We start from the raw sequence: 27,684 nt of genomic DNA, 5'->3' as shown, positions 1-27,684 counted from the left end.
CCCACCAGCACTGAGCCACCATCTACCACACAGCTTCCCACCAGCACTGAGCCACCATCTACCACACAGCCTCCCAAGACCACTGAGCCACCATCTACTATATTGCCTCCCACCAGCACTGAGCCACCATCTGCCAGACAGCCTCCCACCAGCACTGAGCCACCATCTGCCAGACAGCTTCCAAGCAGCATTGAGCCACCATCTACTATATTGCCTCCCACCAGCACTGAGCCACCATCTACCACACAGCCTCCCACCAGCACTGAGCCACCATCTACCACACAGCCTCCCACCAGCACTGAGCCACCATCTACCACACAGCTTCCAAGCAGCACTGAGCCACAATCTACCACACAGCTTCCCACCAGCACTGAGTCACCATCTACCACACAGCTTCCCACCAGCCCTGAGCCACAATGTACCACACAGCCTCCCACCAGCCCTGAGCCACCATCTACCACACAGCTTCCCACCAGCACTGAGCCACCATCTACCACACAGCTTCCAAGCAGCACGGTTCTATTATGACATCCAGAAGACAAGAAGAGGCGGCAGCATCCAGGTGTGTAATATAGACAGCGGCCTTCATTCCCCCATGACAGTAAGATTGACAGCAACGTTTTGACCTGGTGGTCTTTGTGAAGCCATCACAAAATGCACTAACCCCCTCTTTAAGAAAGTACATCGGGGCAGGCATCAGAAATCCCATGAGGGGTTACCACCCCCTAATTAAGACAGTGACCTCTAATTAAAACATTAAAGGGGTTGTCCCGAGGCAGCAAGTGGGTCTATACACTTCTGTATGGCCATAATAATGCACTTTGTAATGTACATTGTGCATTAATTATGAGCCATACAGAAGTTATAAAAAGTTTTTTACTTACCTGCTCCGTTGCTGGCGTCCTCGTCTCCATGGTGCCGACTAATTTTCGGCCTCCGATGGCCAAATTAGCCGCGCTTGCGCAGTCCGGGTCTTCTGTAGTCTTCTATGGAGCCGCTCGTGCCAGAGAGCGGCTCCGTGTAGCTCCGCCCCGTCACGTGCCGATTCCAGCCAATCAGGAGGCTGGAATCGGCAGTGGACCGCACAGAAGAGCTGCGGTCCACGAAGACAGAGGATCCCGGCGGCCATCTTCAGCGGTAAGTATTGAAGTCACCGGAGCGCGGGGATTAAGGTAAGCGCTCCGGTAAGCTTCCTTTACTTCCCTGCATCGGGGTTGTCTCGCGCCGAACGGGTGGGGGGTTGAAAAAAAAAAAAAACCCGTTTCGGCGCGGGACATCTCCTTTAAAGCATGTGTATATACAACACTCCATTACATACAGATACATGTTGCTGATCCCTCCATGTCCATAACTCGGCTCCATACTGCCGGCGTCCCGTTGATTGTATTGCGCATGTGCGGCGCCAGTATGCAGATCTTGCGCTCTCGCTCCATCTTGAGTGGGGCACGGCAACCTTCATAGCGCCACTGTGCAGGCGCGAACCGCGCCATCTTGTATGTGGCAATAACAGCCGGCCCGTTAATCAAACTCAAAAGGTTTAGTTTATATGGACTGTATAGCCCAAAGGTAAGTGAAAGAAGTACAGAAGAAACAGGAAACACTGAAAGACAGAAAAACGGGATGAAAGCAAAGAGAAACAAAAGGAAAAGAGAAAAAAAAGCAAAAACAGAAAACGCAAGAAAGGAAAAACGCAGAATGCAAAAAAATAAAAATGCTGCAAAATAACAGAAAAAGAAAAAATGAAAAAAACAAAAAAAAGGAGGAAATGAACATAAGAGTAAAAAAAGACAAAGAAAACCTAATAGAATATACCAGAACACGATGTTGTATCCCAAAACCCTTAAAGCTCTTCTAAAACTGCCAGAACCGCAAAATCGTGCAGAATTGTTCTTGATTGCATCTTAGTACCATCATTGGATCTCCTGAACCACCGAGAGGGATCAGCAGCGGTGTCACCTATATTTGGGCTTCTCCTGCATGCCATCATCGGGACCTGTTGTGCTTCCGGGACATTTGGGCATCCTTCAGAAATCAAAGGCCAAGGTTTTCTCAAAACCCCTGCAGTCTTATGACTATGTTGTACACAAAAGGTAATCTGTCGTCTTTTGTTGTTTGTCAGCAGAGTTTCCCGCTCACTAACCCTGGTTCGATGAGAAGATTTGAAGAGGAGCAGATTCACTCCTTTCCGTTTAGTAACCTCAAAGTGTGGTGGCGCTACACTGACGATGTTTGTACTGTGGGAGGGTCTGAGGATGATCTTCCAGCCGTTCACTCTGTTGAACGGGATATATTCTGAGTTACAATTTACCCTGGCTTTTCTAAGTCAGAGGTACAATTTTTAGACGTCATGGTCACAAAAGTGGGCTCTAAACTGTTGACAGGCCGGTTTGTGAAAAGTACAGACAGCAACAGTCTATTGTTATGACAGTTCTCATCGGACTACAATCAAAAATTCCCTCCCATGGAGCCAGTTACTCCGGGTGGGGCGGATTACACATGATGGTAACCTGAATCTCAGACTACAAGAAATGAGCAATACATCTCTCACTAGGGGCTATCCAGAACCCTCATTGAAGGATGCTAGAACCAGGGTTAGTGAGCGTGAAACTCTGCTGAGGTTTGACAAACAAAAGACGACCGATTACCTTTTGTGTACAACATAGTCATAAGACTGCAGGGGTTTTGAGAAAACCTTGGCCTTTGATTTCTGAAGGATGCCCAAACGTCCCGGAAGCACAACAGGTCCCGATGATGGCATGCAGGAGAAGCCCAAATATAGGTGACACATGGTTCACTCCCTATTTGTAAGTAAGAGGGAAGTAACCCAAGGCACATTGAGACCGCAGAAAATGGGTAACTTCCCTCGCCTCTCGTGTTGTTGCTGTAACAACTCCATGAAAGGTGATACTTTTCGGCATCCCACGAGAGGTAAGAAGTATCGGGTGAAAGAACGCTACTCCTGTGTGTCGACTTGTCATATATTTGATCACATGCCCATGTGGCTTGGCCTACGTAGGAGAAACCTCCACTGAAGTGAAAACCAGAATGATAAAACATAAGAGAAGCATCAGGACCCTGGAATTACCCGTGGAAAATGACCCCACGATCAGCCCACTGAAATATGGAGTGATGGATGCCATACACGATCACCAGGGGAGGGGATCGTCTTACACTATTAAAGGGAGATCAAATGGATATTTGAGCTGGAGACTGACACCCAAGGGTCTCCATGTGTGTATATATATACACGCCACATATCTGATGGGCCTTCCATCCTTTATCCATCGCCCGTTTAGTGATATGCACTTGGTTAGATCGATGTAATAGGAATACATTATAACTTTTTGGGTTTCCTTTAATGGATGTTGCTGCACCGCTGCTGATCCCTCTCGGTGGTTCAGGAGATCCAATGATGGTACTAAGATGCAATCAAGAACAATTCGGCACGATTTTGGGGTTCTGGCAGTTTTAGAAGAGCTTTAAGGGTTTTGGGATACAACATCGTGTTGTGGTATATTCTATTAGGTTGTCTTTGTCTTTTTTTACTCTTATGTTAATTTCCTCCTTTTTTTGTTTTTTTCATTTTTTCTTTTTCTGTTATTTTGCAGCATTTTTATTTTTTTGCATTCTGCGTTTTTCCTTTCTTGCGTTTTCTGTTTTTGCTTTTTTTTTCTCTTTTCCTTTTGTTTCTATTTGCTTTCATCCCGTTTTTCTGTCTCTCAGTGTTTCCTGTTTCTTCTGTACTTCTTTCACTTACCTTTGGGCTATACAGTCCATATAAACTAAACCTTTTGAGTTTGATTAACGGGCCGGCTGTTATTGCCACATACACGATTGCACGGTTCACGTCTGCACAGTGGCACTATGAAGGTTGCCGTGCCCCACTCAAGATGGAGCGAGAGCGCAAGATCTGCATACTGGCGCCGCACATGCGCAATACAACCAACGGGACGCCGGCAGTATGGAGCCGAGTTATGGAGATGGAGGGATCAGCAACATGTATCTGTATGTAATGGAGTGTTGTATATACACATGTTTTAATTAGAGGTCACTGTCTTAATTAGGGGGTGGTAACCTCTCATGGGACTTCTGACGCCTGCCCCGATGTACTTTCTTAAAGAGGGGGTTAGTGCATTTTGTGATGGCTTCACAAAGACCACCAGGTCAAAACGTTGCTGTCAATCTTACTGTCATGGGGGAATGAAGGCCGCTGTCTATATTACACACCTGGATGCTGCCGCCTCTTCTTGTCTTCTGGAATACGTTTTGGGAATAAGTTCAGATCCCTGGCGGCTCTTGCAACCTGTAAGTCCAGCCACTGATGTGGATAAAAGTGATGCTGTTGGCGACCTATTACAATTGATTTAAAATGGCAGGCGCACTCTGGTAGTAGTGATCAGCGCCGCGTGATGTCATAATAGAACCGTGCTGTTGGAAGCAGTGTGGTTCATGGTGGCTCGGTGCTGGTGGAAGACGGTAACAAGGGGGCACTCTAATAACTATCTATAGATATATCAGGGGTCAGTGCAGAGATCTCTCCCATCATATATTATACCCAGGACTGTAACAAGGGGGCGCTCTAATAACTATGTATAGATATATCAGGGGTCAGTGCAGAGATCTCTCCCATCATCTATTATACCCAGGACTGTAACAAGGAGGTGCTCTAATAACTATGTATAATATATCAGGGGTCAGTACAGAGATCTCTCCCATCATCTATTATACCCAGGACTGTAACAAGGAGGTGCTCTACTAACTATGTATAATATATCAGGGGTCAGTGCAGAGATCTCCCCCATCATCGATTATATCCAGGGCGGTAACAAGGGGGCGCTCTAATAACTATGTATAGATATATTAGGGGTCAGTACAGAGATCTCTGCCATTATCTATTATACCCAGGACTGTAACAAGGGGGCGCTCTAATAACTATTTAAAGATATATCAGGGTCAGTACAGAGATCTCTCCCATCAGCTATTATACCCAGGACTGTAACAAGGGGAGCTCTAATAACTATGTATAGATATATCAGGGGTCAATACAGAGATCGCTCCCATCATCTATTATACCCAGGACTGTAACAAGGGAGTGCTCTAATAACTATGTATAGATATATTAGGGGTCAATACAGAGATCTCTTCCATCATTTATTATACCCAGGACTGTAACAAGGGGGCACTCTAATAGCTATGAATAGATATATCAGGGGTCAGCACAGAGATCTCTCCCATCATCTATTATACCCAGGACTGTAACATGGGGGCGCTCTAATAGCTATGTATAGATATATCAGGGGTCAGTACAGAGATCTTTCCCATCATCTATTATACCCAGGACTGTAACAAGGGGGCACTCTAATAACTATGTATAATATATGAGGGGTCAGTACAGAGATCTCTCCCATCCTCTGTTATACCCAGGACTGTAACACGGGGGCACTCTAATAACTATGTATAATATATCAGGGGTCAGTACAGAGATCTCTGCCATTATCTATTATACCCAGGACTGTAACAAGGGGGCGCTCTAATCACTATGTATAGATATATCAGGGGTCAGTACAGAGATCTCTCACATCAGCTATTATACCCAGGACTGTAACAAGGGGACACTCTAATAACTGTGTATAATATATCAGGGGTCAGTACAGAGATCTCTCCCATCATGTATTATACCCAGGACTGTAACAAGGGGACACTCTAATAACTATGTATAATATCAGGGGTCAGTACAGAGATCTCTCCTATCATCTACTATACCCAGGACTGTACAAGGGGGCGCTGTAATACCTATGTATAGATGTCTCAGGGGTCAGTACAGAGATCTCTCCCATCATCTATTATACCCAGGACTGTAACAAGGGAGCGCTCTAATAACTATGTATAGATATGTCAGGGGTCAGTACAGAGATCTCTCCTATCATCTACTATACCCAGGACTGTACAAAGGGGTGCTGTAATAACTATGTATAGATATATCAGGGGTCAGGACAGAGATCTCTTCCATCATCTGTTATACCCAGGACTGTAACAAGGGGGTGCTCTAATAACTATCTATAGATATATCCGGGGTCAGTACAGAGATCTCTCCTATCATCTATTATACCCAGGACTGTAACAAGGGGGCGCTCTAATAACTATGTATAGATGTCTCAGGGGTCAGTACAGAGATCTCTCCCATCATATATTATACCCAGGACTGTAACAAGGGAGCGCTCTAATAACTATGTATAGATATGTCAGGGGTCAGTACAGAGATCTCTCCTATCATCTACTATACCCAGGACTGTACAAAGGGGTGCTGTAATAACTATGTATAGATATATCAGGGGTCAGGACAGAGATCTCTTCCATCATCTGTTATACCCAGGACTGTAACAAGGGGGCGCTGTAATACCTATGTATAGATGTCTCAAGGGTCAGTACAGAGATCTCTCCCATCATCTATTATACCCAGGACTGTAACAAGGGGGTGCTCTAATAACTATGTATAGATATATCCGGGGTCAGTACAGAGATCTCTCCTATCATCTATTATACCCAGGACTGTAACAAGGGGGCGCTCTAATAACTATGTATAGATATATCAGGGGTCAGTACAGAGATCTCTGCCATCATCTATTATACCCAGGACTGTAACAAGGGGGTGCTCTAATAACTATGTATAGATATATTAGGGGTCAGTACAGAGATCTCTGCCATCATCTATTATACCCAGGACTGTAACAAGGGGGCGCTGTAATAACTATGTATAGATATATCAGAGGACAGTAAAGAGATCTCTGCCATCATCTATTATACCCAGGATTGTAACAAGGGGGCGCTCTAATAACTATGTATAGATATATCCGGGGTCAATACAGAGCTCTCTCCTATCATCTATTATACCCAGGACTGTAACAGGGCGGCGCTCTAATAACTATGTATAGATATATCAGGGGTCAGTACAGAGATCTCTCCCATCATCTATTATACCCAGGACTGTAACAAGGGAGCGCTTTAATGACTATGTATAGATATATCAGGGGTCAATACAGAGCTCTCTCCTATCATCTATTATATCCAGGACTGTAACAAGGGGGCGCTCTAATAACTATGTATAGATATATCAGGGGTCAGTACAGAGATCTCTCCCATCATCTATTATACCCAGGACTGTAACAAGGGGGGAAGGGCTCTAATAACTATGTATAGATATATCGGGTCAGTACAGAGATCTCTCCCATCATCTATTATACCCAGGACTGTAACAAGGGGGCGCTCTAATAACTATGTATAATATATCAGGGGTCAGTACAGAGATCTCTGCCATTATCTATTATACCCAGGACTGTAACAAGGGGGCGCTTTAATTACTATGTATGGATATATCAGGGGTCAGTACAGAGATCTCTCCCATCATCTATTATACCCAGGACTGTAACAAGGGGGCGCTCTAATAACTATGTATAGATATATCAGGGGTCAGTACAGAGATCTCTGCCATCATCTATTATACCCAGGACTGTAACAAGGGGGCGCTCTAATAGCTATGTATAATATATCAGGGGTCAGTACAGAGATCTCTCCCATCATCTATTATACCCAGGACTGTAACAAGGGGGTGCTCTAATAACTATGTATAGATATATCAGGGGTCAGTACAGAGATCTCTGCCCTCATGTATTATACCCAGGACTGTAACAAGGGGGCGCTTTAATTACTATGTATGGATATATCAGGGGTCAGTACAGAGATCTCTCCCATCATCTATTATACCCAGGACTGTAACAAGGGGGCGCTCTAATCACTATGTATAGATATATCAGGGGTCAGTACAGAGATCGCTCCCATCACCTATTATACCCAGGACTGTAACAAGGGGGCGCTCTAATAACTATGTAAAGATATATCCGGGGTCGGTACAGAGATCTCTCCTATCATCTATTATACCCAGGACTGTAACAAGGGGGCGCTCTAATAACTATGTATAATATATCAGGGGGCAGTACAGAGATCTCTCCCATCATGTATTATACCCAGGACTGTAACAAGGGGGCGCTCTAATAACTATGTATAGATATATCCGGGATCAGTACAGAGATCTCTGCCATCATTTATTATACCCAGGACTGTAACAAGGGGGTGCTCTAATAACTACGTATAGATATATCAAGGGTCAGTACAGAGATCTCTGCCATCATCTATTATACCCAGGACTGTAAAAAGGGGGCGCTCTAATAACTATGTATAATATATCAGGAGTCAGTACAGAGATCTCTCCCATCATCTATTATACCCAGGACTGTAAAAAGGGGGCGCTCTAATAACTATGTATAGATATATCAGAGGACAGTACAGAGATCTCTGCCATCATCTATTATACCCAGGACTGCAACAAGGGGGCACTCTAATAACAAAGTATAGATATATCAGGGGTCAGGACAGAGATCTCTCCCATCACCTATTATACCCAGGACTGTAACAAGGGAGCACTCTAATAACTATGTATAGATATATCAGGGATCAGTACAGAGATCTCTACCATCATCTATTATACCCAGGACTGTAACAAGGGGGCGCTCTAACAACTATGTATAATATATCAGGGGTCAGTACAGAGATCTCTCCCATCATCTATTATACCCAGGACTGTAACAAGGGAGCGCTCTAATAACTATGTATAGATATATCAGGGGTCAATACAGAGCTCTCTCCTATCATCTATTATATCCAGGACTGTAACAAGGGGGCACTCTAATAACTATGTATAGATATATCAGGGGTCAGTACAGAGATATCTCCCATCATCTATTATACCCAGGACTGTAGCAAGGGGGCGCTCTAATAACTATGTATAATATATCAGGGGTCAGTACAGAGATCTCTCCCATCATCTATTATACCCAGGACTGTAACAAGGGGGCGCTCTAATAACTATGTATAGATATATCAGGGATCAGTACAGAGATCTCTGCATCATCTATTATACCCAGGACTGTAACAAGGGGGTGCTCTAATAACTATGTATAATATATCAGGGGTCAGTACAGAGATCTCTCCCATCATCTATTATACCCAGGACTGTAACAAGGGGGCGCTCTAATAATTATGTATAGATATATCAGGGATCAGTACAGAGATCTCTGCATCATCTATTATACCCAGGACTGTAACAAGGGGGTGCTCTAATAACTATGTATAATATATCAGGGGTCAGTACAGAGATCTCTGCCATCATCTATTATACCCAGGACTGTAACAAGGGAGCGCTCTAATAACTATGTATAGATATATCAGGGGTCAGTACAGAGATCTCTCCCATCATCTATTATACCCAGGACTGTAGCAAGGGGGCGCTCTAATAACTATGTATAATATATCAGGGGTCAGTACAGAGATCTCTCCCATCATGTATTATACCCAGGACTGTAACAAGGGGGTGCTCTAATAACTATGTACAGATATATCAGGGGTCAGTACAGAGATCTCTGCCATCATCTATTATACCCAGGACTGTAACAAGGGGGGGGGGGGGGGGCGCTCTAATAACTATCTATAGATACATCAGGGGTCAGTACAGAGATCGCTCCCATCATCTATTATACCCAGGACTGTAACAAGGGGGTGCTCTAATAACTATGTATAATATATCAGGGGTCAGTACAGAGATCTCTACCATCATCTATTATACCCAGGACTGTAACAAGGGGGCGCTCTAACAACTATGTATAATATATCAGGGGTCAGTACAGAGATCTCTCCCATCATCTATTATACCCAGGACTGTAACAAGGGGGCGCTCTAATAACTATGTATAGATATATCAGGGATCAGTACAGAGATCTCTGCATCATCTATTATACCCAGGACTGTAACAATGGGGTGCTCTAATAACTATGTATAGATATATCAGGGGTCAGTACAGAGATCTCTGCCATCATCTATTATACCCAGGACTGTAACAAGGGGGCGCTCTAATAACTATGTATAATATATCAGGAGTCAGTACAGAGATCTCTCCCATCATCTATTATACCCAGGACTGTAACAAGGGGGCGCTCTAATAACTATGTATAGATATATCAGTGGTCAGTACAGAGATCTCCCATCATCTATTATACCCAGGACTGTAACAAGGGGGCGCTCTGATAACTATGTATAGATATATCAGGGGTCAGTACAGAGATCTGTGCCATCATCTATTATACCCAGGACTGTAACAAGGGGGCGCTCTAATAACTATGTATAATGTAACAGGGGTCAGTACAGAGATCTCTCCCATCATCTATTATACCCAGTACTGTAACAAGGGGGCGCTCTAATAACTATGTATAGATATATCAGGGGTCGGTACAGAGATCTCTCCCATCATCTATTATACCCAGGACTGTAACAAGGGGGTGCTCTAATAACTATGTATAGATATATCAGGGGTCAGTACAGAGATCTCTGCAATCATCTATTATACCCAGGACTGTAACAAGGGGGCGCTCTAATAACTATGTATAATGTAACAGGGGTCAGTACAGAGATCTCTCCCATCATCTATTATACCCAGTACTGTAACAAGGGGGCGCTCAAATACTATGTATAATATATCAGGGGGCAGTACAGAGATCTCTCCCATCATGTATTATACCCAGGACTGTAACAAGGGGGCGCTCTAATAACTATGTATAGATATATCCGGGATCAGTACAGAGATCTCTGCCATCATTTATTATACCCAGGACTGTAACAAGGGGGTGCTCAAATAACTATGTATAGATATATCAGGGGTCAGTACAGAGATCTCTGCCATCATCTATTATACCCAGGACTGTAACAAGGGGGCGCTCTAATAACTATGTATAATATAACAGGGGTCAGTACAGAGATCTCTCCCATCATCTATTATACCCAGGACTGTAACAAGGGGGCGCTCTAATAACTATGTATAGATATATCAGGGGTCAGTACAGAGATCTCTGCCATCATCTATTATACCCAGGACTGTAACAAGGGGGTGCTCCAATAACTATGTATAGATATATCAGGGGTCAGTACAGAGATCTCTGCCATCATCTATTATACCCAGGACTGTAACAAGGGGGCGCTCTAATAACTATGTATAATATATCAGGAGTCAGTACAGAGATCTCTCCCATCATCTATTATACCCAGGACTGTAACAATGGGGTGCTCTAATAACTATGTATAGATATATCAGGGGTCAGTACAGAGATCTCTTCCATCATCTATTATACCCAGGACTGTAACAAGGGGGCGCTCTAATAACTATGTATGGATATATCAGGGGTCAGTACAGAGATCTCTCCCATCATCTATTATACCCAGGACTGTAACAAGGGGGCGCTCTAATAACTATGTATAATATATCAGGGGTCAGTACAGAGATCTCTGCCATCATCAATTATACCCAGGCCTCTAACAAGGGGGCGCTCTAATAACTATGTATAGATATATCAGGGGGGTCTATACAGAGATCTCTCCCATCATCTATTATACCCAGGACTGTAACAAGGGGGCGCTCTAATAACTATGTATAATATATCAGGGGTCAGTACAGAGATCTCTCCCATCATCTATTATACCCAGGACTGTAACAAGGGGGCACAATAATAACTATGTATTTTGGTCAATTTTAAAGAGAATTTCCAGCTAGAAAACTTAAAGCACTAATAAATCAGAAGTTAAGTCAACCATACTTCATTAATTGGGTGCGCTCTAGTTTAACATACTGGCAGCTTATATCTCCTGCAAGAGAAAATAGGCTCAATAATATTTGTCAAAGCTGATTTAAGTTTCATTTTCAGTCAGTCTTTTAATTCCAAGTGCCGATTATAAAAAAGTGCAAGAAGCCCCCAAATATAAGGCTTCCATGAAGGAGTTAATCTGCAGGACCGCCCCACAATCCGCACGCTTTGTGTGGCGGCCCTGCAGATTGCGGGGGCGGTCCCCCAGATTGCGGGGGCGGTCCCCCAGATTGCGGGGGCGGTCCCCCAGATTGCGGGGGCGGTCCCCCAGATTGCGGGGGCGGTCCCGCACTCCCGGCCCCCCAGGATACAGACACTTACCCGTCCACCAGCCCTTGCTGCTTGACGATGGTGTGGGACTCTTCTCTGGGGATCCGACCATGGAACCACGGCTGCGTTCTGTGAATGACTAGTAGAACAAACAACTTGTAAGCCTTCTGCTGGCATGAGACTAACGAGGAAAGAGAAAACCACCAGTAAAGCTGCCCTCACCGGGAGGTAGATGGTGATAGACCGACCGCTTTACACGCTTTTACACATTTTTGCTGCGTGTGATGCATTTCTGTGCTAAAAAGGCAGGATTCTACATCTGTTTATCATGTGTGGGTCCAGCAGTGACGCGTCGCCTGAACAGGAGAACTGTGTGTCGGTTTCTATTTCCCTTTTCTGTGATTTTGACAAACCTTTCCCAGCATCATTAATCGGCTGTCAGCCTGCGAGGTGCACTACACGTCCCATGTGGCCCGACACCCAGTATATAAGCAGCCGCCCTCCATATAAAGGTGTGCGCAGCAGCTCAGCAGATTCACCTGATTGTCAGCCTGCGAGGTGCACTACACGTCCCATGTGGCCCCGACACCCGGTAGATAAGCAGCCACCCTCCGTATAAAGAAGGTGTGCGGTGGCTCAGCAGATTCACCTGTCAGCCTGTGAGGTGCACTACACGTCCCATGTGGCCCGACACCCGGTAGATAAGCAGCCACCCTCCGTATAAAGAAGGTGTGCGGTGGCTCAGCAGATTCACCTGTCAGCCTGCGAGGTGCACTACACGTCCCATGTGGCCCCGACACCTGGTATATAAGCAGCCGCCCTCCATATAAAAATGTGCGCGGTGGCTCAGCGGATTCACCTGTCAGCCTGCGAGGTGCACTACACGTCCCAAGTGGCCCTGACACCCGGTATATAAGCAGCCGCCCTCCATATAAAGGTGTGCGCGGTGGCTCAGCGGATTCACCTGTCAGCCTGCGAGGTGCACTACACGTCCCATGTGGCCCTGACACCCGGTATATAAGCAGCCGCCCTCCATATAAAGGTGTGCGCGGTGGCTCAGCGGATTCACCTGTCAGCCTGCGAGGTGCACTACACGTCCCATGTGGCCCTGACACCCGGTATATAAGCAGCCGCCCTCCATATAAAGGTGTGTGCGGTGGCTCAGCAGATTCACCCGATTGTCAGCCTGCGAGGTGCACTACACGTCCCATGTATAAGGAAGGTGTGCATGCTGGCAGTTGTGGTGCTGGTGTCAGTACATGGGTAAGTTTATGGCCCCTTTCTATGATGTAAATACTTGCATCCGATTCCCACGGCAGGCGAGTGCGACGCGTCCGTTTTTCACGCGGTCATAGAAAATAACGGATGATTTTTGAAGAAGAATCACCCAAAAATAGTCTGAATTAAAAGAATTGCTGCCGGCCGCACCGGCGCAGGAGAAGAGTCACTCATGTAATTTAACGAGGTATTTAAATGAATGGGTTCCTGTCCCGAATGAATTGTCTCCATCCTGAAATTGGATCGAAGTTGCGCAGTAAGATGGGCGGAGTAAACAGAAGCGCTGGCTCACCTGTGCTGAGTGTGGAAGGATGAAGTGGACTTTGGTTTCCCAAAACATTCATACGTGAACTTCGCTTCTAGAAAAGAACCAAAAAAACGTATCTTAAGTACTGATTCAGCATTCTAGAATGAGTAGTGTAACGGCGTGGGAGGAGGAGCTAGGGGCGGAGCCACACGGCGGCTGGCAGAAGGGTGCTACAGATACCCAGCTGGTCTGTCCTCTACCCCCCGTCCCTGATGCCGACGGAGGATCACATTACAGGTTTGTAGGATTAGGCCTATTGGGATAACATATTCTGCATCCACAGCTTGCACGCCGGCAGGCGATCAGCGGCGCCCCACAAGCTGCTCTTCTTTCCATACTTATCAGCTCAACTGGTTCACAGAAAAAAAGGCTTGCTGCAGTTTTGCATGGCAGCCGCTTGGGAAGTCATTCCACGCCATTAGGGTCCACACAGGCTCCTTCCATGTTCGAATAGCAGCAAGGAATGCCCGACCTCTGCCACACGGAGAACGCGAGCGCTGAGGGGAGGCGGACAAAGGCGTGTGGGTACGGCAGCCTTGGATAGACCGAGTCTGGGGAGTTTCAGGGCTCGTCCCCTTAGAGTCTTGGGGTTGGACTCTCCCCCGGTGGATGCTGCCCCCCCCACTTTCCCTCCTTCTCCTCTATATTTCTCCTTCCTACTATACGTGAAGGACTCGTGCCTCCAGTTCCTCTTGTATCACCGATTGTTACCCCCCTTTCATTAGCTGGCGGATCGTCGCCTGTGGATTACTGCCGCTTTCTCACTGTTGGGCCTCCCTCACACAGGTGCTTTTCTCTGCGATTAACGCTGTTTTCAGGGCTGCGCTAATTGCGGTATAATGTTCCCATTGTTTTAAATGGAGCCTCTCAGCCGCTCCATCGCACGCTGGATTTTAAAGCAGTCTGTTCTATTTTGGATGTTTAGTGCACCTCACCCATGATGGCTATGCCAAACTCCAAACGCCAAACATTTTATGTGAGGAATTCACTAAGAATGGATTAAACCTAGAACGAGTGCGGCCAGAAGGGTGCGGCCCGCCCCGCTGACCACCGTCTCTCGCACTTGGAGGTTAGCGCCTCTAATGGTCTGCCACATACTGTCCGGTGTGTCAGGACAGGCCAGCGGTGTGGGGATGCAGCCTATCCTTTACCCTCCAAGCGTGACCTTCCTCCACCGCCGCACTTTGTGCCTCCAACGGATTCTCGATGACCCTTCCCGTCTGTCCAGAGAAATCCATGGCCACCAGGCAGTTCTCCGACACGCTTCTCTGCGGATGAGAAAAGGGAGCAGCGTCAGTCCTGAGACGTGTGTCCTGCAGCATGAAGTCACCATCTAAAGGAAAGGGTTACATCTTAGCTAAGAGAATTAAGAGCGCGCCGCGCTCCCGTGTTGGCGGCTCGCTCGGCAGCGCTCTACTGCAGTGACGCCACGGACAGATGCAACAGAAATCCTGGGGTGTCATCCTTTAATGCAAACCCCAAAGAAATAAGCTTTATTAGCCCAATTCCCCGCACTGCCATGTGCCTCGTGCCGCTGCGTCGCCTACAACAAAGAGCCCATTTACAGAACTGGTCATGCTCGTTAGGACATGGAACGATCATCGCTTCGTTTATCCCTGGGTCGTGTTCAGTCGCTGGCAGCGTTTACGCAGAACGCCAAGGTATTGTTGTGTTTCTGCAGGCATGGAGATTGAGCAGCCGACCGCTCCGGATGCATGCGGCTGGCAGAGGCAATCTCCCATGCGTTATGCCTACAGTCATCGCAACAACCGCTGAAATGACTGGCAGGGGTTAATTGGCCCCATGAGGAAGGAACCGCAGGCCGCCTTCACACGGAGCATAAAACGGCACCAGATCTGTACGTTGCGAGACGCATTAACCTCGCACACATCTGAACCCCGTGCTTCTGGATAGGGTCACATGAGCGAGGTTTACGCGCTGCCACTGCGATGTGATGCAGGAAACAATCCGCAGCATGTTCGCTAGCTGCCGGATCTCGCAGCGCAGCCCCATTGTAAGCAATGTGAGAACTCTGCCATCCCCCGCCGTGACGGCTTCAGCGGGGGATTCCCTTCATCCCTGCAGTGATGGGAGGCAGTTTTCACATGAAGTTACCTGGCATACATGGGGCTTTCACATGGTGGGGAGCGCGATATGAGGGTGATATCGCACTCGTCCACGTGAAGTTAGCCTTAGGATACCCCAGGTTCAGATGTAGATTTCCACATTCAATACAGATAGTAATTGTTCCATTAGTCCCAGATTTTACACCGGTCTGAAGAGTCCGGCACGTCCTGAAGCGCAACGCCCTAACAACCGCCCACACGTCTGGGCAGCGGCCGTTAAGGGGCTTTATGCCGCAGCACTGTCTTTTAGAAGTCTGTCCCGGGGAGAGCGGATGCTCTGCTGTCAGATGACAATCTGGCGTAACACCGGGGTTTGAAGACACTTCGGACCCCCGGTGGTTAACCCTTTACACGCCACGGTCAGTGATTGCAGGGTCTCGATGGGTTGCCACGGCTCCGGGTCTACCAGCTAATCTAACCTATGAGCCTCGGCTTAGGCTTTCTAATGCACCACTAGTGATGTACAGTGACAGGAGATGCTGGGAATAAAGTTCCCCAGTGGGACAAAAAGAAAACCAAATTCAACCATTCATCCCCTTAACTTGGTAAAAAATTAAAATATATATATATATGGCATGGCTGCGTTTGTAACGGCACGGAGGAAAAGCTAGTCTATTATGTAACCTGCACATGGCGGAGATGGCTGGCGCTGCCAACCTCTGCCTACAGCATAGAAAGGGATTAAAACATCGCATGGATCAACAAACGGTACTGATACAAAGTACAGCTCATCCTGCAAACAGAAACAAAACAAACCTTTCACGGCGCCATAAAGAAAAATGTCCGGGCTGACCACAGCCAATAGGAATTAAGGAAACATGGATTTGTTTAGGTGGGAAAACGTTGCAAAAAACCCCCCAAAACCACGATATAAAAGTGGTGTTAAATGTTTTAATCTGCCGGGCTTCATAACTGTATACTGCACAGCGAGAGCCATCAGAACTGGAACACAATGGCAGATTGTTCATCTTGCCTATAGAAACAATGTAAATAGTATATGTTCCCAAAACTGGATTAACGAGGGTGGAGCTCATCCTGCAGACAGGCGGCCCTCCGAGCCCCGCCGGTGGGAAGGAGGAGAAGGCCTCCGACTCCAAACAGAGCGTTAGAGGAAGATTACAAGTGTATGTACAAAAATAGCAAAACATTAAAACACCACATAAACTTGGTGCCGACCCCGAGGACAACGTCATCAGACTGCATGCCGGGAGAAATACAAACAGGAGCAGACTCTTTACATTCTATGTACCCAAATATCTGTACATTTATAGGACAAACAAACTCAAGCCTCCATTTGGTCACGTGGGACGGAAAAAACAACGCGTTATGGTTCCTGCAACGGAGAATTAGTTGGGTATTAAGGCACCAACAGGCTTAGTTACTAAGGGGTTAAGTAGAGGTTTCTGCAACATATACATTCCAGCTGATTAGCAGGACACAGGCTGTGTCTGCTGTCCATGGTGCTGAATTCTCCACAGGGAGCCTGCGACTGAACACAGCTAATTAGAGGGCTCCCACATCCCGCTGCGTTCTGGAACAGCTCCCAGAAGCTCATTTGCATGCAAATGAAGCTGACAAAGTACTAATAGCAATTAGTGCCCATTAGTACTTTTATGCAAAACGATCGCTGATCTTTCAATCTTTTGAAAGATATCTGTGTGTGCAAAGGCCCATTTACACAGGACGAGTGTCGGGCAGACGATGCCCGACACTCCCCCTGTGTCTCCACGTTGCTATGCTCCTGCAGGGAGCTAACAGAGCTGGCTCGCACACGACATGGCCAGCAGGGGGCGGGGCAGTGCAGGAGATTTCTCTCCTCTCGCTCCCCTGCCCCTCTCCATTATGATACACAGCAGCTGTTCGCTATTGAACGACGGCTTTTTAAGCTGCACGATGAGCTTCATCACTGAACTGTTATGCTTTGCAAACAATGGATGATCAGCTCATTGCTCATCGCTAAATTTAAACAGCCGCCATTCAATAGCGAATGGACGCTGTGTATCTCAATGAAGGGGGGTGGAGGGGTGGGGTGCACTGCCCTGCCCTCTGCTGGCCGCTCTGTGACCCAGCCAGCTCTGCTAGCTCCCCTGCAGGAGCACGGGAGTGCAGAGACACAGGGACGAGTGTCGGCATCATTTGCCCAACACTCATCCAGTGTAAATGGGCCTTAAATGGACCTACATAAGGGCTCCCGCAAACAGAGGTTACAATTTGCTGCTGAAAATGGCATGAGTGAGAGGCAGCCGCGACCGGGTAACAGCCGCATTTCCCATTTTGCCGCCCGTCCACACAGCCCGGGGAATATACGCTGCAGCCCAGGATACCAGCGGGCGGGAGGGGGCAAGAGAGTTTAGCTTACAAAACCCCCTCCCCTCTTTTCGCCCCTTGATGGCTGTCAGTAAAGGGAGGGGGCCGGACGAAGTGGGAGCTAGTGTGCTAGATTACCGCCCTCTCTCCTCCCCTTGCCAGCTGCAAGCAGTGGGAGGGAGTGGGAGCTTAGTGAAGCTAGTGTGCTAAATATTCCGCCCCACTCCCTCCCTTTGCCAACAGCCGGCATGGGGGTGGAGTGGGGGAGGGAGTTTAACAGAGATGCTGCTAAACTCCCTCCCACCTCTCTTTTACAGCAGCTCTCATAGGCTCCCATAGGAGCCTATGGGACAGGCCGGGGTATTCTGGCAGGAAGATAGGTACAGACCAATCTTTTCTTGCTGGTGTAAAAGTGACCGGTCAGAATGCGCTCCGTATGCACCCGGTTTTCCAGCCGGCCAATTTTACACAATAGAAAATCGCCCATCTGAACGGATGCGCTGGAATCCGATGCATCCCAAAACCCAGAATAAACCTTGTATGAAGGCCGCCCGATACAGCCGCATCTCAGGGGATGCATTACAGCGACAAAGTGCAGACCGCAAGGGAACACAGCGGACATCTACCAAGTTCAGCTCAGAAGAATTGTGTGCAGCAGTTCTTGGAGTCAGAATACTCATCGTTACAATATGACAGCAGATACAGGAGATGTGCTGGAGACCTACTGGTGCAGAGAAGTTGGTGTGCAAGGTCTTCTGCTGAGGAATCCTGTAGTTCTGATAAAGCAGCATGCCGTACTGGAAGGGAAGATGAAGTATTAACACATTATGACACTTTGTAAACGGCTACAGTGTAGCTCCTCTCTGGGGGCGACAGAGCAGTAACTGACAGGCAGGTGTCAGCGGGCGTCACTTATGCATCATTGGGCAGCAGCGGGGGAGAACGCACAACTGCTCCCTCATACAGGTGGCCACCAGTGAGTCCCATGTACCCCCATATGTAGATTCCCCTCATCACATTGGTTTCACACTGTACTTTTTTTTTTTAATGCCATTTCAGCTTTGAGGGTTTTTGTTTGTTTTTTTTAGCAAAAAGCATAAGTGGATCCAACAGGACAGAGAAGTAACACTAGTCCTTCCTTTAGATGTCCCAAAGGAGAGCGACCTCTTGACAGCAGTGGACTAGACGGACCAGGCGGCTTTTCTGCAGTCAAAGTTTTTATTTTTCTTTTGAATCCACTTATGGTTTTGGCTAAAAAAGAAAGCAGCAGTTTTTGTGTGAAATCCCCCAAACTGCACGGGGTGTAAACGGGCGGAGGCGGGAGGACCTGGCTGTGCGCTGCAAGGAGCTGCTGGCGTCAGCGACTGCCACTACCTTGTCACCCTCGGAGAGGGCATCTTGAGGAGGCTCACGGGTCGCTTCTTGTGTTTCCCGGTAAAGCTGCTCATTATTAATAGTATGAGAGTTACTTGAATTGTCCTGAGATAGAACCAGCAGGCCTTCACAGCCTCGTCCCTGCTGACTATCCCCGTGGACTCTTCATAGCTCCTGCTAGTGGGGCAGTCAATGTGTCAAGTGGGTGGTTCCCACTGGGTGACGGTGGACCTGGCCGGCCATGTAGCCAGTCCTACTGATTCCATCTCATGACCGGATCATCTGTAACAAAATAACTAAACCGCACTGAAACAAGTGTAAAGCCTTCGGAGTAGGTGTGCTACGTAGAACCGCCACATGGTGGCTTCCCGTTACTACAAGGGCCCAGAACACTCCTACTAGGAGAATACCTTCAAGAGTCTGAACGCCGTCATCCAACACGTCCGGGTTTGTTCATCGTCTGCACAAAGAAACCTTAGCTCTTTGCTATCTGTCAGGACTCTGTTGGGCTGCGGAAGGAAGAGGGACAAAGTGATTGCTGCTAATGGCTTGAATCTACATCTCTCCTGGCTTTTCCTAGAGAACCAAAAAGAACTGCCAAAAATAGCCAATTATACCAGATCCAATAAAAACACAAAAACTATTAAATTAAAAGGACATTTAGCAAGTTATTTAGTGGTGAAGTGCTGCCGGTAGTGACGGCTCTCCAACAAAAACGGGTTATCTAGTGGTCTACAACCGACAGCCTGTCCTTTGGCACCCCCCATGTTAGATGGGTGGGGGTCTTACTCGAGGTGTAAAGGGGACGTGGCTCCCACCCGCACACCACCACTTAGTAGCCGCTGTGATCGATACTCCAGCTTCACTGAAGTGGATAGGAAAAAAAAGTGTAAAAAAAGCCACTTCCACCAGATCGGATTCCAATGAGAACTAATAACCGTGAAGTTACCGGCCCGGCGCATCATTTGGTGGCGAGTGACACACGGGTCAAGCCAGGAGGGGCCGCGTGACTCTCCGTCCGCTGAATGCTGCCATCAGATTTAGAACGCTAGGGAAGGTTTACAAACTCTCACTTCATGTAATAAAGCGTGGCGACTGTTAAAGGGGCAATAAAAAAAGCTGCCAAGTTGACATTAACCCCTTCCCTCCACAGGACGTAAGGGTACGCCATGGCAGCGGGGTACTACCCAGAACTGGAGATACCCCTACGTCATGTGGATAGCGCAAGATCAGAAGAGATCACCGATAGCCGGCCTCCCGCTTCAACAGTGGGGGTGTATCAGAGATGCAACCCCTGCTATTAACACCTTCCCTCCGCAATCTATGTAGATTACGGCATGGCAAGGGTTCACAGAGGGAGTTCATAGCTGGTTGCCATAGTAACAGCACACCATCCACCGGCGTCCTGTATTGCCTGTGCCTATGATCGCTATAACAAGCGATAAGGTATTGCAGGAGAGAAGTCCTGCAATGCCTTATCATAGTGATCATCACTCCTATGATGCGAGTCCCCCAGAGGGACACAAATGGTGTTAGAAAAAAAAGAGCAAAATAAATGTACAAAAAAGAAAAAAAGAAAAAAAAGTTTAAAAACCTCTTTGGGCTTTTTCTCATATTAGCATTAAAAAATCCCACATACTTGGTATCATCGTTTCCGTAACAACACATACAATAAGTTGAACACACTTTTTATCCTGACCGGCAAAAAGCTTTTAAAAAAAAAAAAACACTAAAAAACTGAGGCAAAAATGCTAATTTTTAGCATTTTGCCTACCAAAAAACGTAATAAAAGTGATCAAAAAAGCTGCGTGTACCCAGAATGGTACCAATAAAAACGACAGCTTGTCTCACAAAAAAATAAGCCCTCACAGAGCTCCGCCCATGGGAAATAAAAGTTATAGGACTTTGAATGCAGAGATTTAGAAAAACAAACAACCCCCCCCCCTCCCCCCAAAAAAAAAATATATATAAGAATTTTGGTCTCGTTGTAACCATATCAACCCGCAGAAAAAAAAAATATGTCGTGTCATTTAAGCTGCCTGATTAACGCTTTAAAAACACCCCAAAATTTATGGCAGAATTGATGCGTTTTCTCTCCCTGCGATCATAAAAAAAGATTCATTAAAGGATTACAATTAGAGATGAGCGAACGTGATCGGCTCCGCCCCTTTTCGCCCGAACACCGAACTTTGCGAGCAATTCCGTGCTCAGGCGAAAAAAGTTCGGGGGTCGCCGTGGCAGCGCGGGGGGGTGCGGCGGGGAGTGGGAGAGAGAGAAGGCTCCCCCCTGTTCCCCGCTGCTGCCGCCCGCGCCGCCGCGCCTCTCCCCGCCCCCCGGCGCCCCCCGAAGCTTTACGCGCGGACACTGAAGTCCTCGGCAAAGCCGGTGTCCGGGAGCGTAAGTGTTCGTTAAGAACACGTTCGCTCATCTCTAATTACAATGTAGACAACTGAACCAAAAGTGGCACCGCTAAAAACTACAGTTCACAAGACAAAAAACAAGCCCTGATACAGAAAAGTAAAACAGTTATGGCTTTTGAAAAATGGAGATTAACCCTTTCATGACGCGGCCCCCTTTTTTTTCCCATTTTCGTTTTTTCCTCCCCTTCTTAAAAAAATCGTAACTCCTTTATTTCTCCATCGCCGTCGCTGTATGAGGGCTCGTTGTTTTTTGCGAGGTGAGTTGTATTTTTCACTAGTTCTATTTAAAGTACCGTATAATGTACTGAAAAATTTGTAAAAACTTCTAAGTGGAGTAAAATGGGGGAAAAAAAAATGCAATTCCACCATCTTTCAGTGCGTCTTATTTCTATGGCGCACAAACGGCAACAAAAACGACCTGGTAACTTTATTCTGCGGGTCGGTACGATTACTGCGATACCAAACTTATGCTTTTTTTTTACTATACTATTTTTTTTCAAAGACATCAAATTTTTTACAATTATTGTCTGCTGCCATCTTCAGCGCACAATAACTTTTATTTTCCCGTCGACGTTGTTCAGCGAGGGCTCAGTTTTTGCAGGGTGTCCTGTAGTTTCCGTTAGAACTAATTCAGAATACGTACAACTTTTTGATCGCTTTTTATTGTGTTTTTTCTGGGAGACAGGGTGACTGAAAAAGTGCATTTCTGGTGTGCTTTATTTTTTTTTCGGAGGACGTTCACCGTGTGGGGTAAATAATGCACTACTTTGATAGAGTGGACTTTTACGGATGCGGAAATACCAAATATGTATTTTTACTTTAATATTTAGATTTTTTAATTATAGATATGGCAAAAAGAGGGGGATTTAGACTTTTGGTACTTTTTTTTTTTTTTTTTTTACAATTAAAAAAACTTTATTGCTTTTTTTCACTTTACTTTAAAGTCCCCCTGGGGGACCACAATATGCAATAGTTTGATCGCTCCTGCAGTATGACGTAATGCTACAGCCCAAAATAGGCCGTGTCCAAATATATAAACAGCATACAAAAAACCTACCGCAATCCATACAGCTGTATGCTACAGTAGCAAGGCGTCAGGCATCTGCCCGTAAGGGCCAGTATAGTAAATGTATGCCATTTCGGGCGGTAATCCAACATGCCAGATACTCCGACCCGTGACAACCCCCCCCCCCCCCCCCCCCCCCGATGTCACCGTAGCCAAAAACTGCCGTGAATAAAGCATCAGGACAGCCATATATTACAAGTGGTAAAACCGTTTATGAACAGGATTACCCATTAAGACTTAATGTAATTTTCCAACCTGTATTGCTGGGGTCACACTGGACAGAAATCCCGTGAAACGGCCGCACTGAGAAACCGCGAGATTTGCGTGGGATAAGCGCAACCTCAAATCTGCAGCTGCGGGTTTTGTAGCCGCCTGCATTTCCTCTGCGATCATTGCTCCCCATAAAGAGGAGAGAAACCGCTGCGCAATTTAAAAAAAGGAAATGGACATGCTGCGTGTTTGTTTTCCACGTGGCCTGTAAGTCCCCGCGCGGCTTGGCCGGTAACGGATTGACCGCAGCGTGTGGACGAGAATTTTACTAAATCTTGTCCACTTTGCTGGCTAATCCTGAGATTAGGAACCGCGGATGGAATCGCTGTGCGGACATTCCACTACAATTCCGTCCCGTGTGAACCTCGCTGTGAGCCCCGTGTGAACAAAGCCTTTAAGCAAGAATCGTTGTGTGTAACTGCACCGACATCCTGCAGCTTTCATTAACCAGTCGCTGACTGTTCTCTTTCAGCATGCTGACGATCAGCCTCATCAGGAGTTCACAGCGGGATATCACATATACTATTGTTTCACTGTATCTTACTTCGTGAACACAGGCGGGGTATGAAGAATACAGCAGCCTAGCTGTGTCCTGCATACCACACAGAGCACACAGCTGTATACCAGCTGAGAGCTCCATGAACAGCTGGGGTATGAAGAGCGGTCCAGCTGTGTTCTGCATGCCCCGCTCGGAGCACTCAGCTGTTCAAGAAGAGAACAGCTGGATGCAGAAGACAGCGCTCCAGCTGTCTTCTATATACCCCACTCGGAAAGCAAAGTGATCACTCAAAACAGTCAATCAAACTGCCGTTTGAGCGATCACCTTGCCCTGTAAATGCACACGACTATCGCTCAAAAGATGTTTTTTGAGCAAGAATTGTGTCTAAATCAGGCTTAAAGCTGTCCAGATGTACAAAGTGGGGTCTACACTATATAGAGCAGCATGCTGTGAAGCAGGAAGACCGAATCAAACCGCAGCGAAGATACCTCCATGAGGAGGAACAGATGTGCTTCACATAGGCACTGTGATTCGTTCCATCATGGATCCACGATGCAAGAGTACAATAACCGGGGATTATTATACTTCCCTCATTACCTTCACACAAAATCCAAAGTCTGTTGGTGAATTATACAGCTTCCTACACGAGATCAGGGAGTAAACATTGCTATCTTCTAGGTCCGATATTCCTTGCAAGTGTCGTGGTTCCTGTATCAAGTAGAAAGAAGACATTTCAGTGGGAAGTGGTTTTGGCTGGATCCCCTCCCGTTACGCTCTGGATGGGAAGCTAGTAGTTCCAGGACCAGCTTAGAGGCATTTATTCCCAATGTTCATATTGTGGGAGGATTCAATGAAGTGGATGAAATGTAAAGTGTCCAGTCGAGTCGTTTGGAGCGGTCACTTCATGAGCGACCGTCTAAGTGATGAGGAGGATCTGTAAACCGACCCTCACATCATGCAGTCTATAGGACATCATGACCGAGCCAAAGACATTCTGGGGAAACTCATTTTTATGCATTTGGGGGAAAAAATGTTTTCTGAAATGGGCAAATTACACTTGAAGATCTTATTGAACCTTCAACAAAACTGCTTAACCCACCTTGGAGGTTCCTTTTGTGGAGCAATAAAGACCTGAACGCCTCAAACATACAAAGAATTTCTTCCAAGACTTTTTTCCAACCTCTTTAATGTACAAAGAACCTTGTATTTCTGGACAGCTGTTGGCATTCAAGAAGTTCTACATAAAAAGGAAGAACATTGTGAGAGGCGATCATGCATGAAGTGTGGCAAAAGCCAAGATGAACACAAGCTGAAGACATCTTTCTAGACAGTCATTGGGGAAACACTGGAAACGTCGTCTTGGCATGCCAATACTCCAAGGACTACATCGTATCAAAGTAGAAATGAGGATTAAAACTTTAAACAAAATCAATCAGGATATGTAGATTTTTAAATCCCAATTTATACAAATATTTGACTTTCGGGGTCCAGCAGATTGAATGATATACAGTCATTGTAAAAAAATCCTGCCTCTAGAAGTTGCCTGAGCATGCAATCCCATCTCAGGCAGATCTGCAAATGATGAGAGGTGTGGTGATTAGATGAACGGTCACCAGAGGCCCTAAAAGTGGTTCCTCCTTGGCCTATAAGAGGCTCTCGGAGGCCCCTTGTGTGTAGTGACCTCTTCTTCCACTTGTGTAGATGGACGTATTAATGAATTGGCCCCCACTGGCCGTTCTGATCAGACTGTTAGGGGGTGTTGGTACCAGTAGATGGGGGCACACAAGGTGACCGGGCTCAGGACGCCCCCTACAGACCACCAGTAGAAAGGAGTGTCTGACCAGACTGTTACAGGGTGTTGGGACCAGTGGATGGGGGCACACAAGATGACCAAGCTCAGGATGCCCCCTACAGACCACCAGTAGAGAGGAGCGTCTGACCAGACTGTTAGGAGGAGTTGGGATCAGTGAATGTGTGAGGGCACACAAGGTGACCGAGCTCAGGACCCCCCTACAGACCACCAGTAGAGAGGAGGGTCTGACCAGACTGTTAGGAGTTGTTGGGACTAGTGGATGTGTGAGGGTACACAAGGAGACCGGGCTCAGGACGCCCCCTACAGACCACCAGTAGAGAGAACCATCTGACCAGACTATTAGGAGGTGTTGGGCCCAGTGGATGGCGGCAGACTAGGTGACCGGGCTCAGGACCCCCCTACAGACTACCAGTAGAGAGGAGCGTTTGACCAGACTGTTAGGAGGTGTTGGGACCAGTGGATGGGGGCACACAAGATGACCGGGCTCAGGACGCCCCCTACAGACCACCAGTAGAGAGGAACGTCTGACCAGACTGTTAGGAGGAGTTGGGATCAGTGAATGTGTGAGGGCACACAAGGTGACCGGGCTCAGGATGCCCCCTACAGACCACCAGTAGAGAGGAACGTCTGACCAGACTGTTAGGAGGTGTTGGGACCAGTGGATGGGGGCACACAAGATGACCGGGCTCAGGACGCTCTCTACAGACCACCAATAGAGAGGACCATCTGACCAGACTATTAGGAGGTGTTCGGCCCAGTGGATCGCGACAGACTAGGTGACCGGGCTCAGGACCCCCCTACAGACTACCAGTAGAGAGGAGCATCTGACCAGACTGTTAGGAGGTGTTGGGACCAGTGGATGGGGGCACACAAGGTGACAGGCTCAGGACGCCTCCTACAGACCACCAGTAGAGAGGAGCATCTGACCAAACTGTTAGTAGGTGTTGGGACCAGTGGATGGGGGCACACAAGGTGACCGGGCTCAGGATGCCCCCTACAGACTACCAGTAGAGAGGAGCATCTGACCAGACTGTTAGGAGGTGTTGGGACCAGTGGATATGTGAGATGACCGAGCTCAGGGACCCCCGACAGACCACCAATAGAAAGGATTGTCTAATCATCCAACGAGCACCAGCATCCACAACAGTTTAATTACTATCCAGACAGGTGTCACCATTGTTACAGGCCCCTGTGACTGCCAAAACCATTTCTAGGCACTTGGCCGACGAAGAGTCGGTCTCACGATGCCCATTATGTCTACCACCTTTGAAGTCTTGCCCAGCATTGCTTCACTTTGCAGTGGTGGCATGAACAATGAAACTGGACACTATGGAGTGGAACCAGCTGGTCTTCAGTGACAAATCCAGGACTAGTTTAGGCACCAACGACCCCTATGTTTTTGTCTATTATGTTCAGGACCTCCTGGAGCCACATGTGTTTCCTCTCATAGAGCCTTCCAAGAGGCATATTTCAGCTTGGCTGCACACAGAAGGGAGCCCCAGGAATGCCTCCACAACATCACACTTCCGTGGCCTGCCCGGTTGCCAGATCTATCAATAGAACATATTACCGGACCCTCTTAGATGCCAACTTCAACAGCCCACGGGTTTGCACAGTCTAGAGGCTCAGTCACAGAAAATATGGAGTGATATGCTGCAGGAAACCAGGCATGCCTCCATGCCTGCCCATATTCCATCTTGTACCGCCTCTAGATTGGATATAACAGGGTACTAGAGCCTCCATGCCTTCCCGTATCACATCTTGTACCCAAGCTAGAGGCGGTACAACAGGGTACTAGAGCCTCCATGCCCACCCGTATCACATCTTGTATCTAAGCTAGAGGCAGTACAACGGGGTACTAAAGCCTCCATGCCTGGCTGTATCATATCTTGTATCCAAGCTAGAGGCAGTACAACAGGGAACTAGAGCCTCCATGCCCCCAGTATCACATCTTGTATCTAAGCCAGAGGCGGTACAACAGGGTACTAGAGCCTCCATGCCCCCAGTATCACATCTTGTATCTAAGCCAGAGGCGGTACAACGGGGTACTAGAGCCTCCATGCCCCCAGTATCACATCTTGTATCTAAGCTAGAGGCAGTACAACAGGGTACTAGAGCCTCCATGCCCCCCGTATCACATCTTGTATCTAAGCTAGAGGCAGTACAACAGGGTACTAGAGCCTCCATGCCCGCCGTATCACATCTTGTATCTA

General features: G+C 47.2%; 1 protein-coding gene across 1 annotated transcript in view; it reads right to left on the bottom strand.

Annotated features, from left to right (window-relative positions):
- The window catches only part of GRB10 (growth factor receptor bound protein 10), a 194,466-nt gene that overhangs the window by 8,915 nt on the left and 157,867 nt on the right, over positions 1 to 27,684 (bottom strand). Inside the window, exons 9-15 of the mRNA XM_066585200.1 lie at positions 24,758 to 24,895; positions 24,256 to 24,366; positions 19,814 to 19,912; positions 18,755 to 18,826; positions 14,748 to 14,864; positions 13,582 to 13,648; positions 12,063 to 12,150 (exon numbers count right to left, since the gene is read on the bottom strand). Coding sequence (XP_066441297.1) covers positions 12,063 to 12,150; positions 13,582 to 13,648; positions 14,748 to 14,864; positions 18,755 to 18,826; positions 19,814 to 19,912; positions 24,256 to 24,366; positions 24,758 to 24,895 — 692 coding nt within the window. The remainder of the gene's footprint in view (positions 1 to 12,062; positions 12,151 to 13,581; positions 13,649 to 14,747; positions 14,865 to 18,754; positions 18,827 to 19,813; positions 19,913 to 24,255; positions 24,367 to 24,757; positions 24,896 to 27,684) is intronic.

This window comes from Eleutherodactylus coqui, chromosome 12 (assembly GCF_035609145.1).
Source record: "Eleutherodactylus coqui strain aEleCoq1 chromosome 12, aEleCoq1.hap1, whole genome shotgun sequence".
In the NCBI taxonomy this organism is placed as follows: domain Eukaryota; kingdom Metazoa; phylum Chordata; class Amphibia; order Anura; family Eleutherodactylidae; genus Eleutherodactylus; species Eleutherodactylus coqui.
The sequence above is the reverse complement of the archived record's forward strand: the minus strand, read 5'-3'. Positions and strand labels throughout refer to the sequence as shown.